The sequence below is a fragment of the Littorina saxatilis genome, linkage group LG1, assembly GCF_037325665.1.
Source record: "Littorina saxatilis isolate snail1 linkage group LG1, US_GU_Lsax_2.0, whole genome shotgun sequence".
NCBI classification, from domain to species: domain Eukaryota; kingdom Metazoa; phylum Mollusca; class Gastropoda; order Littorinimorpha; family Littorinidae; genus Littorina; species Littorina saxatilis.
This window is the reverse complement of record NC_090245.1, coordinates 97400876-97414470: the sequence shown is the minus strand read 5'-3', so window position 1 is coordinate 97414470 and position 13595 is coordinate 97400876. Positions and strand designations below refer to the sequence as shown.

At 40.6% G+C, this 13595-nt stretch overlaps 1 protein-coding gene across 4 annotated transcripts in view; it reads left to right on the top strand.

The window, feature by feature from the left end:
* Positions 1–13595, top strand: part of LOC138946890 (sodium channel protein 1 brain-like) — a 206328-nt gene that overhangs the window by 175928 nt on the left and 16805 nt on the right. For 2 of the 4 annotated variants that reach the window (XR_011449462.1, XR_011449465.1), the window contains exons 39-40: positions 11–199; positions 2188–2648. Coding sequence is in view for 2 of the 4 variants with exons in the window: in XM_070318295.1 (XP_070174396.1) it covers positions 11–199 (189 nt within the window). In the remaining 2 variants the exon portion in view is untranslated. The remainder of the gene's footprint in view (positions 1–10; positions 200–2187; positions 2649–13595) is intronic. The other 2 variants (XM_070318295.1, XM_070318301.1) reach the window with 1 other exon arrangement.

The window sequence follows — 13595 nt, the reverse complement described above, 5'->3', positions numbered from 1 at the left end:
GTGCGTGCAGAACGTGCTTGCGGACATCGAGGAGAGCGAGGAGATGAGTCAGCTGAAGCAGCAGATCAACACCAAGTTCACCACCCGCTTCCCCAGCAGGGCGCGCATGAACGTCATCTCCACCACCATGCAGCGCAAGAAGGAGGACGTGGCGGCTCGCACCCTGCAGAGGGCGTGGCAGGTTTTCAAGACGCAGCAGGTACTGGTCAACACTGGCAGGGCCACACTGTACCCCACTGTCAAAGGCTAAAGCCTCATTAGGCCAAGCTGACTGCACAAAGCTTTGCAACTAAGTTTTTTTTCGTTTTGTTTTTTGGGTTTTTTCCAAGATTGCAACGTGTTTTTGTTTTGTTTTTTTAAAGGTGTTGCTTTTATTTCAAATATGTCAACTGGGAAGCTTTACATTTGGAACTGTATAGGTTTTTGTTTGCTTATTCATGCAGCTGAAATAAAGACACGGTGAAAAGGGAAACGATGCATTAGTTAAAAGACTTCAAGAAGTCTTCGCAAAGTCGATTTTGGGCAAAGATAGGAGCACTGAGGTTTCGATTAAAAGAGTTCGGGGCTCAATTAAGGGCCTTAATTAAGCCAGAAGTCGACTCTGCGAAGACTTCGGAAAGTCTTTTTAACAAAAACTCAGTGCCCACAGCTTCGTGCATCCAGCTTCGCGAAGTAACTTTGGCTAAGTCATCTTCGCACAATTAATGACAGGATGTACTCTAGGGTGTTCAATCAATCAATCAATCAATAGGATGCTTATATCGCGCATATTCCGTGGGTACAGTTCTAGGCGCTCTGCAATGATGCCGTGTGAGATGAAATTTTATACGGCCAGTAGATTGCAGCCATTTTTGAACTCACGCTGACAGCGGCCAACTGAATACAAATCCAGCGCGCTACCAACTGAGCTATGTCCCCAACTGAGTGTTGTGGCCACATATCCCGAGCTACACTACCCTACAGCGCAATCACAACTAGCAAACGCAAACGTGCTGTTCAGTCTTCTTTCCAGACGTTCTTTGTTGACCACACCGTTTTTGATCTGCCCCATACTTCCTTCTTCAGAATGTAGTAATCGTGTCAAACTTCAACGTTAAACAATGGGGGGAAAATCCCCTTGTAGGAGGACACTGAAAATGCAGAAGTGTGAACCTTTTTTTGCCACGCCTTCCCCCCTCCAATGACCGCCTTCTTGGTATATTAGCTACATGAAGTGCGGGTGTGCTGAAGGCCAAGATAGGAACCTATCACAGAGATCGTTCTCAGCCCAATTTCGAAATAGTTTAGCTTTGTGCGCGTGCTTTTTGCAACTCTTGTGTTTTGAGAGCCATTGTCAAACTCAGATTGTTGGTCCCAAGACTGCCCCTATGTGATCTTAAAATGGTCTATGTAAATAGTTGTCAGCATATTTTTTCAGCTCGTGGCTTATGTCTGAACTAGGTCAAAATGTAGTTTTTGTCCACTGACGGTTGGTCAGGTGAGTCTGTAAAGTTAATTTTCATGGTGAATTTTACAGCTGAAGCGTTGAAACTTTTAAGCAAACTTTAAATTGAAGTGTTCCACTTTTGAACACCCTTTCTGTAACCAGTTTTGAACACTGTGTGATATACTATATTGTTCTACCTGCTACACATGCTAAACACTGAACCACTTGTTTGACCCTTATTTCACTTCACCCTTTTGTTTGATTCTTATGTCACACCCCCTTGTTTGACCCTTATTTCAACCCATCTCCCTTGCGTTCAGACTCACCTGACTCACCGTTTGTGTCACAGAGCTAAGCCAAGACAGCTTACCTAGTTGTATTATATGCAGCTTGTTCTACCTGTTAGAACTCAGAGCCACCTGTGCTGTATGTACGCGAAACATGACACTTGTCATTGTCAGAGCATTTATTGACTGCACTCTACTGGCTAAAACAATTAGTGAACTAAGAACAAATCAAGATAATCAACAAATGCCATCCCTGTGCGGAGTTAGCACAACCTTTGTTCTATTATTCCTGCCAGTTTGTTAGTGCTAACAGAAACCAACCGTTGATGTTTTATATTTTTCAGTAAGAGAACGATCCGTAGGTTTCGGCTTGTAGCGTATTCTGTGACACTCGGTAAATCAGGAGTTGAGTCCAGCGCCCCCCTCAGTCAAGATGGCCAGTTGGAAGTTACACCACTTGGTGTCCTGTTCCAGAGCAGCCCGTGGCGGATGGACATCGCCGTCGGCATGTATCTCTGGCACCGAGCAGACAGCCTGGTCGCCGTAGCGGACGTGTACGTGGGCTCCTTGGTGGACCCGCTGCTCCAGTCCGACGTAGACCCGTCGCCGCAACACTCGTGCACTGATCAATCTCCAAATCCCTTCCATCAAAGCCGTCATGTCCATGTCGATCGCAGCATTGAGTCTCTTTCGACAATCGATTGCGAAGAGAGCGTGAAACCGGGGAGGGTACAAATGACGGAGGGGGACACTGCCAATTCTGCCGCTGTACCAGAATACCGTTGGAGGGCTATGCTAACCAGAAGCTCATCTCAGAAAAGGACACCGCTACAGGGAGACAAACAAGAAACTTATGTTTAAGGGCTCTGCATTGTGAGGACTCAATTTGTCACGGAATCGCTGAATCTTGAAGCGTGTGCCTTTTTCTGTGGATGGTGGGTGTCATCAGCGCTTCCGCGTTTTGTTACCACCTAGTCTGTAATAGTTCACAACTACGTCTGCACACAAACAAATAAGCCAAAAGTCCAGTTTTCTTGAAATAAGTATTTTGGAAGATCTAAATCTAATGCATCCCCTTGTGAGGGTTTGAACGACAGTTTTGAAAGTCCCTGTCGGCTTAGCTCGACAGAGGATTGGTCCTTAAACCGCTTCTGTAAATAAGACAATTGGTCTTCAGCACACCCTAGACAGAAAATATAGCAGTAGATGTGTTGGGTGGTAGACGTTACACAGTTATAACTTTCCCTCAGATACTATAAGTTACTGCACACGTTTTACCTACTCTTTCTATCCAGCGCAAGTCATTGTCTTTCATTACATCAGTTCTTTTTCTCTATTGCAGGTTGCCTTTTATGTCAGTTCACTGGAACTTGTGCAGTTTTTCTTTCATGTCGGCTCCCTTTCTCTATTGCAGGTCGTCTTTCGCGCCAGTTCACTGGATCTACAGCGGGTCATACTTCATACCAGCTCACATTGTTTATTGCACGTCATCTTGTATTTCAGGACCGATATGCGATAGTCTAGGTTAGAGACATTGGTTCGGGATAAAACTGTGCACTCAGTGCATCCAAAACTCCACTCCAGTTAACTTATTGACTCCCCTGAGTAATCAGGAGAGTCTTGGGAATGAGCAGTGTTAGGTCGGCCGTCCGTAGACAAAAACTTAACGTTGGGGTTATCTCGCATGTTTTTGAAACTTTGCACACTTATAGGTTTTGATGATTTCCCGATATGACCCCAGTTCGGTTGACCCTCGTCACAGCGGGGTCATTTTCGGTTACAAATAAACGAAACATTGAGGAAGCTTGAGCCTCCAAATTTCACACACCTGTAGGTATTGATGATCTTCAGCCATGGCACAAATTTGGCTTCTTTTGGTCAAATCTAAAGATCACAACATGAAAATGTTTGCTTGAGAAGATCAGTCACTGCTAAAAATATCCACTGAGCTAACAAGCAAATGTCTCCACTTCATCAAAATAATGATGTCATTGTTTGATGTTAGATCACAGCTTAGTGTCTGGCACAGGCACTCGTCACGAGGTGGGCGGGGCCTATGTCTTAGACGTCACTTGTGATGGACGGTCGTCTTTTCTTATGGTTTATACAAGGTATGATACTGAGTCTCTCGACCGCGTCGGCAAACTTCGCATTCCTGCCATACACAGCCTAGCAAAGCAAAACAACGGCTATGATAAAATCAAGTATACATTAAACTATCAGGCAGCGACAGATTTATACCAATTAGACGTTGCTACGGCTGTTATTTTGCAAAACGGCACAGATTTTGGCACACAAAAACCCACGTTGTTCTACACCGAACGGAAGTTACGTATGACTTACTTCCCCTTATAATCAAACCGAGACAACAAGCTGTGCCTTCATTGGCTGAAGGAAAGATATTGCGCGAAATCTGACGTGTAGATCTGTTGTAGATTTGAGAAAACATAAGAAGTTTGGTTATGTGTACAAACGTTGCAATCTTGAATGAAATAGTAAGATTGTTTTTGTTGCTCGAGACTGGTATTTTTATGGAGCTTTTCTCAATGTCTGTCCAAAATTGCGCACCATAAGAGAGAGAGAGGGAGATAGAGAGGAAAGAGAGAGATTTTGTTTCCCATCCACATCAGTTACGGGTTGGTTGTTGATGTAGAACGATAGCAAAGGAGTCAGGTCAGATCATGCAGAGAAGGATAAAGAATTTTACTCATTAGGGTTCTTGCATGCTTACAGTGTGTTCTTTCTTGCTATTTTTGAGTCACTTGAGAAAAAGTGACTATGTAATCGGTCAGTGTTAGTCTGTCCGGCCGGCCGGCCGGCCGTCCGTAGACACCACCTTAACGTTGGACTTTTCTCGGAAACTATCAAAGCGATCGGGCTCATATTTTGTTTAGTCGTGACCTCCAATGACCTCTACACTTTAACGATGGTTTCGTTGACCTTTGACCTTTTTCAAGGTCACAGGTCAGCGTCAAAGGAAAAATTAGACATTTTATATCTTTGACAAAATTCATCGGATGTGATTGAAACTTTGTAGGATTATTCTTTACATCAAAGTATTTACATCTGTAGCCTTTTACGAACGTTATCAGAAAAACAAGGGAGATAACTAGCCTTTTCTGTTCGGCAACACACAACTTAACGTTGGGCTTTTCTCGGAAACTATAAAAGTGACCGGGCTCAAATTTTATGTGAACGTGACTCCCAGTGACCTCTACACTTTGACGTCTGCTTTGGTGACCTTTGACCTTTTTCAAGGTCACAGGTATGCTTCAGGTATGCATTGTGTTGTGAATAGCAATTTCTTCCTGTCCATCTGATGCCTCATATAATATTCAGAACTGCGAAAGTGACTCGATCGAGCGTTTGCTCTTCTTGTTCATCAATGAACATAATGCCACAGCAAAACATATTTAACCCAATTGTACTTTGTGGTTTATGTTGAGAGTGAAGTTAAGATGTATCTTTTCAAGAAGTGGACTCTGCAGTCTGCTAAGTTCAGGCTGTAATCTAATTTGCAGGCTTAGGTTCCCAGTTAGCTAGGACACAAAGAGCACCAAGTGCAGTGACATCTGTGTACAGTACAGAGTAGGGCAACCGAGCTTGACCCATCTGTGCAATTATAAGTTGATCAAAATGCAAATCGAATTCATTGAAAATTAAGCAGATAATACCCTCCTGCTGCAGATTTTATGCACACATTTTGTTCATAAAAGTAACTTATTGTTTACAGGTTCTAGTATTCATCACAAGACATATTCTTATTTATATTTTTATTTTCAGAAGCCATATACTCAGGATCATTCCACATCTCATACCTGCATGTGCATACTTCAAACCATTGAAGAAGTCACACATGAGTAATTATATCATGATCCTTCATATATATTTATTTCAAATTAAATCTTTCAGTAAACACCTCCATATGTACTACCATACAATTTAGTAACAACAATATAGAGAAAGACACACTTAACTGATATTCTGCATTCAGAATTATTACACTTCTTTCGACACACACACATACTTTTTGGAATCCTACTGCTAAAGTTGAACGAACACATTTAACAGCAACATGCAAGCATTCATTCTTGTATTCAAGAAACATGCAAGTATACACTCTTCTTTTGTCTTTCAATAGACATTTTCCGAAAAAGATTGTGTTTGAGTGTTTATGGAGTAGTTTTATTTCTGGATGGTGAGGCGAGATAAAAAAAAACTATAAAAAAAACACACATGTTGATCGTATAATAGTGAACAATAATCATAAAGTGCATATTTTGTCAAAGTGTTGGTGTCGGAAATATGCACGAGGGAGCCCACATTCACTGCCAGCATGATAGTTTGACTGTTAATTGAAAAATTCAACACATGATGGTAGTACTCATGAGCTTGGATGTGCAGGTTTTGAAAAGAACAGTGCGTCATATTTATTTGCAGAAAATGTGTATCGGGACTGTGAGGCTTTTCATCACTTGCCTGAACATTATTATCCCTTGACATAATTAAGGTTCATAAGGGTCGGCGGTCAATAAAACCCTCAGTAGATTTGTTTCCAAACATCGTCAACTGTAGTGTTGCTCCGAGGCCTGAGGTTTTTTTTTCTCACTGGTCCATACTTTTTTTCTTCTGATTTGAAGCACTGTTGTGACCACTGGCTAGTCAGCCTGCTGTCCGGTACATTTTGACATGTTGGAGGCCCTCTGATTGAAAAATTATTGTGATAAATCTTGAAGAAGTTGGCCACTAAGGGAAATCCGCTTCCTTTCCACTGTATAGTTCTTGTCCATCAGACTGTTACTGAAACAAACAGTTCAGAATATCATTAGTGCGTATAGTCTTATAAAGCCAAAACACTGCAGCTTTTTTCTTTCACCTCTCCATCTACTTATTTGTTTTGCTTTTGTAGTTACACTCCCTCTCTTATCACACAGAGTTTCTCAAATAAAAAAAGAAACAAAACTAAAAACAGAGGAAACAAGCAAACAAACACCGCCACAACCAAGAAGAAGAACAACCTAGCTGAAGACAAGCTGTTTTGCATAATGCAAACATGTGCATAACTCAAAATGGTAATTAGACATGTAATTAATCATGTCTAAAAGTCAATTCCTAGAAGTGTGTAAATAGTCAAAGCTCTAACTAAAAATTTACAATAAAAATGTATCACTAGAAAACACACACACACATACACAGATGATCTTGTATTTTCTGATAACATGTCCTAATTAAACCATTGAAGAATAGGTGTCTGAACTTACTCAGAGATGAAGAGTTGACCTTCTGTTGTTATTCCTCGAGAGATTAGTACTGCTCATGCATGCCGCCTCGGGTTTTCCGTGTTCGGCCTGCATGAAGTTCCCCAAGCATTCTCTGTGTAAAGGTATGTCTCTTTGTCACGTCTGTAGCTCCACTGGATATGAGGCTTCTGGTAAAGTTCTTCTGCAATTTGCTGTTCCAGCATTATCAGTCATCAATGTAGAATACTCCACCTGGAAAAGTGCCAGTACCCCTAATAATTATGTGTCAAATAACTTCTGATTCATAATGTAGATCTACACCTGAGAGCCAAAATTGTGTGACTGGACAACTGATGTGTAAACCTTATGAAATATAATCTGTATTTGGTATTACTCGGGAATTGCTGCTTCCATATTCAGCTATGAATCTTCAAATTAAAATTTGAAACTGATTTACCCCTCCCCTTCGCTTCCAAAAATCACATCAATCTGAGAGAGAAAACATAAAATCCTTTAACATTACATTTGCTTTTGGTCGTTAGATCTAAATGCAATTTCAGTATTACAACTGAACTAGGTGCACAGACTGAGTTTGAGATTACTTGAATGAGTGAGCTGCCATACCCACGCTACCTAATACTCTCTCTCTCTCTCTCTCTCTCTCTCTCTCTCTCTCTCTCTCTCTCTCTCTCTCTCTCTCTCTCTCTCTCTCTCTCTCTCTCTCTCTCTTTCAAATAGGCTGCTGAAGGGTTGGGGATACATGTGTTGGGGATTATCTATTTGAAAATTCGCTCACCTTCAAATGTGGACTCGGTTGCGTCTTCAGCAGAACATGTCAAAACCATGGGTCATATGTTTCGTGACGTTCAACAACAGGCTTTGAATTAGTTCATCGGCAGTAAACACACAATTCTCTCATCTCTGCTCGTGGTTGAAACACAACCACAACCCCTGACAAAACAGACTTTCCAGTTTTCGAAAACTATCCGAAGACTTGATGCACTGGTCACTGGCCGAATCAGCTATATTATTTTCTCTGATGAATCCATGGTTTCCAACTCCATCACAAGGATGAGACAATCTAAATTTATGTTTGCATCCCTCCTGTCAATGTGGATGCAACTGAATAAAAAAACAAATTATGGTTTAGTTTGTGTTATTTTCGTTTATCCTACATACGTGAGAGAGACACTCGTGAGATAATAATCGTTCAAATCACACGTGTGTATATCATGTAAATGAGGTCATGTCGAGCAAGTCTGGCAGGGACCTGTTTTTCCACTGCTTATGATGCCAAAGTCACCGAGACAAACGTCATAGAAATAAAAATTGTGCTCGCAAAATACCCTCGATGAATTTTTAGAACTAACACGTTACGCCACACTTTCAGAGTGACGTTTCTTTACTTTGACGTGATAGATTGCAGAGGCTTTAGAAGAGATCGAGGTTCCAAAACAAGCGTCTTCAATTTAGCTGCCTTGGAGACGTAATAATTCTTCTATCCATTGGAATTTTAGTACTCCAAGGCCACTGAATAATTACTCTTATAAGCAATTTTCACTTATATTATTGAGCAACCCTCGCTTTCAGTAAAATACACGTAAGTACAGTATGTAGAATAAACAGAATAATAGGGGAAGGGCTCCTAATATGGACCACTTTTTGTTTCATGCTGATAACTAGCTTGTTTTCTTACGAAGAAGTTTCATTTTGTGTTTGGTAGTCCTTCTCTCTTTGGTTAACCGTTAGGCCTAATTAAAGTGAAATAGCTTTGATAGACATTCAGCAAAAATTAAATGCAGAAAAAATCACAAATGGTCCATATTAGGAGCCTGGGCGCCTAATATGGACCAGTGAAGCGGCCTTCACGAATCACTGTAAAAAGCCCCCTATACTTACACATTAACATACTTCCATTTGAAACTTCGAGGTCTTCATACGCCCGACAAAAGCTAATTGAAGCCCGACGGAGCGAAGCGACGGAGGGCTTCAATTAGACTTTGGGAGTGCGTCAATCCACGATGAAGACCGAGAAGTTTCAAATGGAAGCATGTTAATGTTATTGTAATTCAATCTGACGACGATCTCTTTCCTGCTTTCATGCGGTTGTAAACAGACAGAATTGGTTCTGTTCTGTTCACACACTACTTTCAGTCCACCTACCTGCAAGGGTCAAGTCCCAAGAAATAGGCCTATGTCTCTGTATTCCTATCGTATCACTCTGATCCTGTTTTGTTTTCTTTCACACACATTTTTCCTTCTTTTTTGACGGGTTTCTGGACAGCAAACTCTAAAACAAATTCTTTTCATCACAAAAACGATCTTTGGAATTGACTGACGTAGTCCGGAAGAATTCGTGCATCAACTTACGTCACGTATTCGACGTCATCACTTCGCATACCTTATGGTCTCGGTATTTCGTTGGCCTTCATATTTTCCTACTTGTAAAATGACCCTCAAAGCTAACCGAGACTAGTTGAGGCTGTATCAATGCGCCTCGCCAGCAGGTTGTTAATGGCTTTTTTAGCGAGTGGTTATCGACAATGACCGGTAATTTTTAATGAGTTGGGGCATTCTGACCAATCACAGGATCTGTTTCATTAAAACGCACACTTGATTGAATTACAATTCAAAATAACATGATACAACTTAGTGTACAAGTCAGACTAATTCAAATATGCTTTAGATTTATCTGTTTCGGGTTGATGAGACCATTATTTGAAGCACACCAGAAAACTAAAGAAGCATATCAATAACAGAGTGAAAATAATTTCAGTTATTGAGACATCCCAGTGCACTAAGGGATTTATAGCGCTTCGTTCAATAATGAATTTTCTCAATTTGCTCTATAAATCCCTTAGTGCACTGGGATTGTTTCAATAACGATATTGTCAGTACCGCCATAGAAAAAAGAAGATACCAAACGCACATTTTGCTACGCGCATTTGAATAGGCATAACTGTGTGGTCAGGTCGTGTACAGTAAGATCTACTTTTGTGTGGGGTGTTTCAAGTGTGTCGTGGTTTCATCACACGCATTTTAATTTCTGTTGGTAAATTCCAGTGTAGCGTTAAGCTGAACAGTGATGATCTTTCAGAGAGACCTCATTTGAACTCGGAGAAAGGACTGTGCTCTTCGTTATTTGCGATTCGAAACCTCCAGTCGAGCTTCGACGGATTGACTGTGCGGAGTGACTCCCCTTGAATTGACTCGAAGGACTCGACGGTTAGCACATTTTCAAAATAAATGTGGCATATTTCTCGTGTTGTATCTTCACTCATCGGGGAGTCTGATACTGAATATGAACGGTAAGAATGCTCTGAACCCTACACGTATTATATCCCCATCGTTTTTTCGTTCACATTTGCCCAACATGTTAATTTGCTGAGCCGGATTTTTGTCGTCTGCTAGGCTAGGGCAACAGAACCACTGCAGTCTGCACTGAGTCTGCACGCATGAGGCAGGCTGGTAATAAGTCTTATATGGTAAGAACGTTCTGAACCCTACACTTTTTGGATTACGATTGTTCTTGCCTTGAAATAATAATTCGGAAACCATTCATTTACTGAACTGATGTAGTCGTATTTCAGTGCAGTCTGCTACGTATGACCGAGTCGATCGAGTCAGTCTTCCAAACTGGTCTAGCTGGTACGTTATCGGAATAACACTTGTGTTTTCTGTTAGCCGCTGGGAATTGTATACTAACTCATCATTTGGTAATGTGGATGATAAGCTACATGCCACTAACACGGCATATGAGAAGAATCTATGCAAGTCGGCGAAAATTAGATGAAACACAGCGGCTTCTATTTTTAGATCTGTGGCACAGGCACATGCAATCTGTCAGAAAAAAACCACTTCTGCTTTAATAGAGAAACAGGGAATTTATGGTCATTTGGTATTGTGGAGAATATAAGCTACATGTCATTAATTAATTCTGAGGATGAGAGCACAGTCTCGCTTGGGCAAAGGGCAGAAGAATACGCTCTGTGGAAAAGTTAGCGCACTCCAAGAGTGCGCTAACAGTTTTAGCGCATCGCCATTAGCCAATCAACTAGTTCACATCAGTTATGTGACACCAGTACTTACTGACAATTGAAATTATCAACTTCCACGTGTGGGAATGTCGGGTGGAAGGACAAGGATATATAGCACAGGCAGAGGAGCATACAAAATAAGACACCGAAGACAGAGGTTGCTTTAACTTATCTTAACTTAACTTTTATTGAAGCAAAAATGTAACTAAAAATAACCACTCAGTTAGCTTATCTAAATCATAAATATTCCACAACAGTTTAGCTAAATTTGGTTGCAACTAGAAACAATGCTATAAGTTATAAAATAGAAACAATAAACAGAACTCTAATACAAGAAATAGCAATGCTTACATCTAACCAGAAATACCAATTATGAATTCTGATATCTACCAGTACCAGAATCAGAAACAAAATATGTATTTAGTGTAATTAAAAGGTGATTATTCTGTAGCAACTATAATTTCTGGTGTGAACCAGAAATATTTAAAAAGTAATTATTCTGGTTGTAACCAGAAAGCAGTGAAAAAAAAGGATTATTCTTATTCTGGTAGCAACCAGAAAGCAGTGTAAAGAAGAAGGCACTAAAAAGAAAAGAAAATACAATTATAAACAACATGCCTTCTAAGTTACACATGACATAATACAAAGCATAAACCAATGAATGCATCATTTGCCAAAATAATCATGACAAATATAGACAAGTAACAATACAGCCAAAATCTTGCAGACACAGCATTCTCTGAAAGAGAATCCACAGTGAGTTAAACAACTCCACAACAGCTAATGTCAAGGGAAGTAACCAACATCTTCCCTTAGGCCTAAGCCTTGCATAGGAAAATGCTCTACATAAATTAACCAACTGCATGAACCGCAACTGCAAAATAATTCTTATTATTAAGCGTGTTCATCGCCATGAAGACACTTCTTCATCGAGTTGAATAATAACGACAAGAATAAGAAAGATAACTCAGGCATGAGGTAAGCGCAAGCTCTCATGCTTCAAAATGAAGCGTTAGACAACAGTCTATTACTTTACAGGGAAACGCGATTAAATCATATCGCTTTAGATTAAAAGTCAGCTATGCACCTATGCAACTGCACAAAATGTTAGGTGTTATCAGTCGCTAAGTTCTTCTGCAGGCAAGCGCCTTTAAAGTGCAACATGAGAATTAATAGTCAAAATTGTGCAGCCTGTAGACAATATCTTCCTATTGTCTGAGATCTTAACTCAGAAGATCTCTATCATTCTCATGCCTGAATTCATCAAAGGAATGATAATCAAAACTCATAAGATTATGTACAGGTAAAAGGGTAATACAAATGAAGACTAGCAAAATATCAGAGTATGAAAATGCATGTGACAAACAGAGTAGAACCAGTAGAGTGACACAGGACAGAATACATAACATGACTGGCTCACACAAAGCCAGACAAAAGACAGGGAAGGTAAGCCATGTAATGTGTATCAGGGGCGGACCTAGGGGAATGGGGGCGCTCTGACATCATTACACGGGGGACGCCGGTCAAAATGGCGGACACTACAATCTTACATCAGCCAATTAACCGTCAACGACATACGGCTTGAAATGCAGCAACATGATCAAACACATGAAAAGTAACGCATCACTAAACGTCATAAAGCATGTCATATTGTTGTACACTTCGCCTACAAAGTTACAGTTACAGTACTGGAAACAAAGAGCGATCCTCAGCGAAGCGAAAACTGCTGAGAACTTCTTTGTTCCTCAACAAACTGGCTACGAAGCGGAACTCCGTCCAGCAAAGTATTCAAATCCCTTCTCATCGAAAACTGAAATCTGAGAAAAGGTTCGACTTACCTTACCGGACTTCATCGTTATAAAACTGTCCTTGTAAAAAGGAGATCTAACATAGGTCTACTCGACTTAAACATAGTGGGACAAGCTTTTTATCGAGTTCACTACCCAAAATATATGTGTCAACCATAATTCCCGTTCATCAATTGTAGGGGTTTCTGCGCCTAAATCGTAAATAGGTAGCTTTACGGGCCAATGGCACTGGGGGCTTAACTTTGGCTTTTAACCGACTACTACTCAGACTCTACTGATCTCCAGAAATAATATGTGATGGAAATGGGAAAAAGATCGCAACGATACACATGGGTCTTCTCGACATAAAATATTGCGAGACAGGCTTTTCTCAGCGAAAACGAAACGTATGAGAACGAGTCTGCCTTACTTGATTCTTACGAGTCTTTAATTTACAAGACTCTAAAACAACTTTAGAATAACTGGTCATCAAATATTAGAAGTTATTAACGCTCAATTTCAGCGCCAAATCATGAAAGTAATTAGAAACTGATCTAGAATACACATCTCTCCGCTAGATCAAAATGGCGTCATCAACTCTGACGCGAGACCGGTCGGACATCGCCCGGGACCAAATCAGCGTCAAAATGTACATATATGCAAACATCATAGCATCAAATGAAACATAAGAATAGAGCATAAGGAAAGAATACAGCATAAGGAATGAATACAGCATAAGGAATGAATAAAGCATTTAGTTACTTACAGATTCTCCTCAGTGAGCACACTTGGAACCTAAACACAAAACTGCTGCTGAC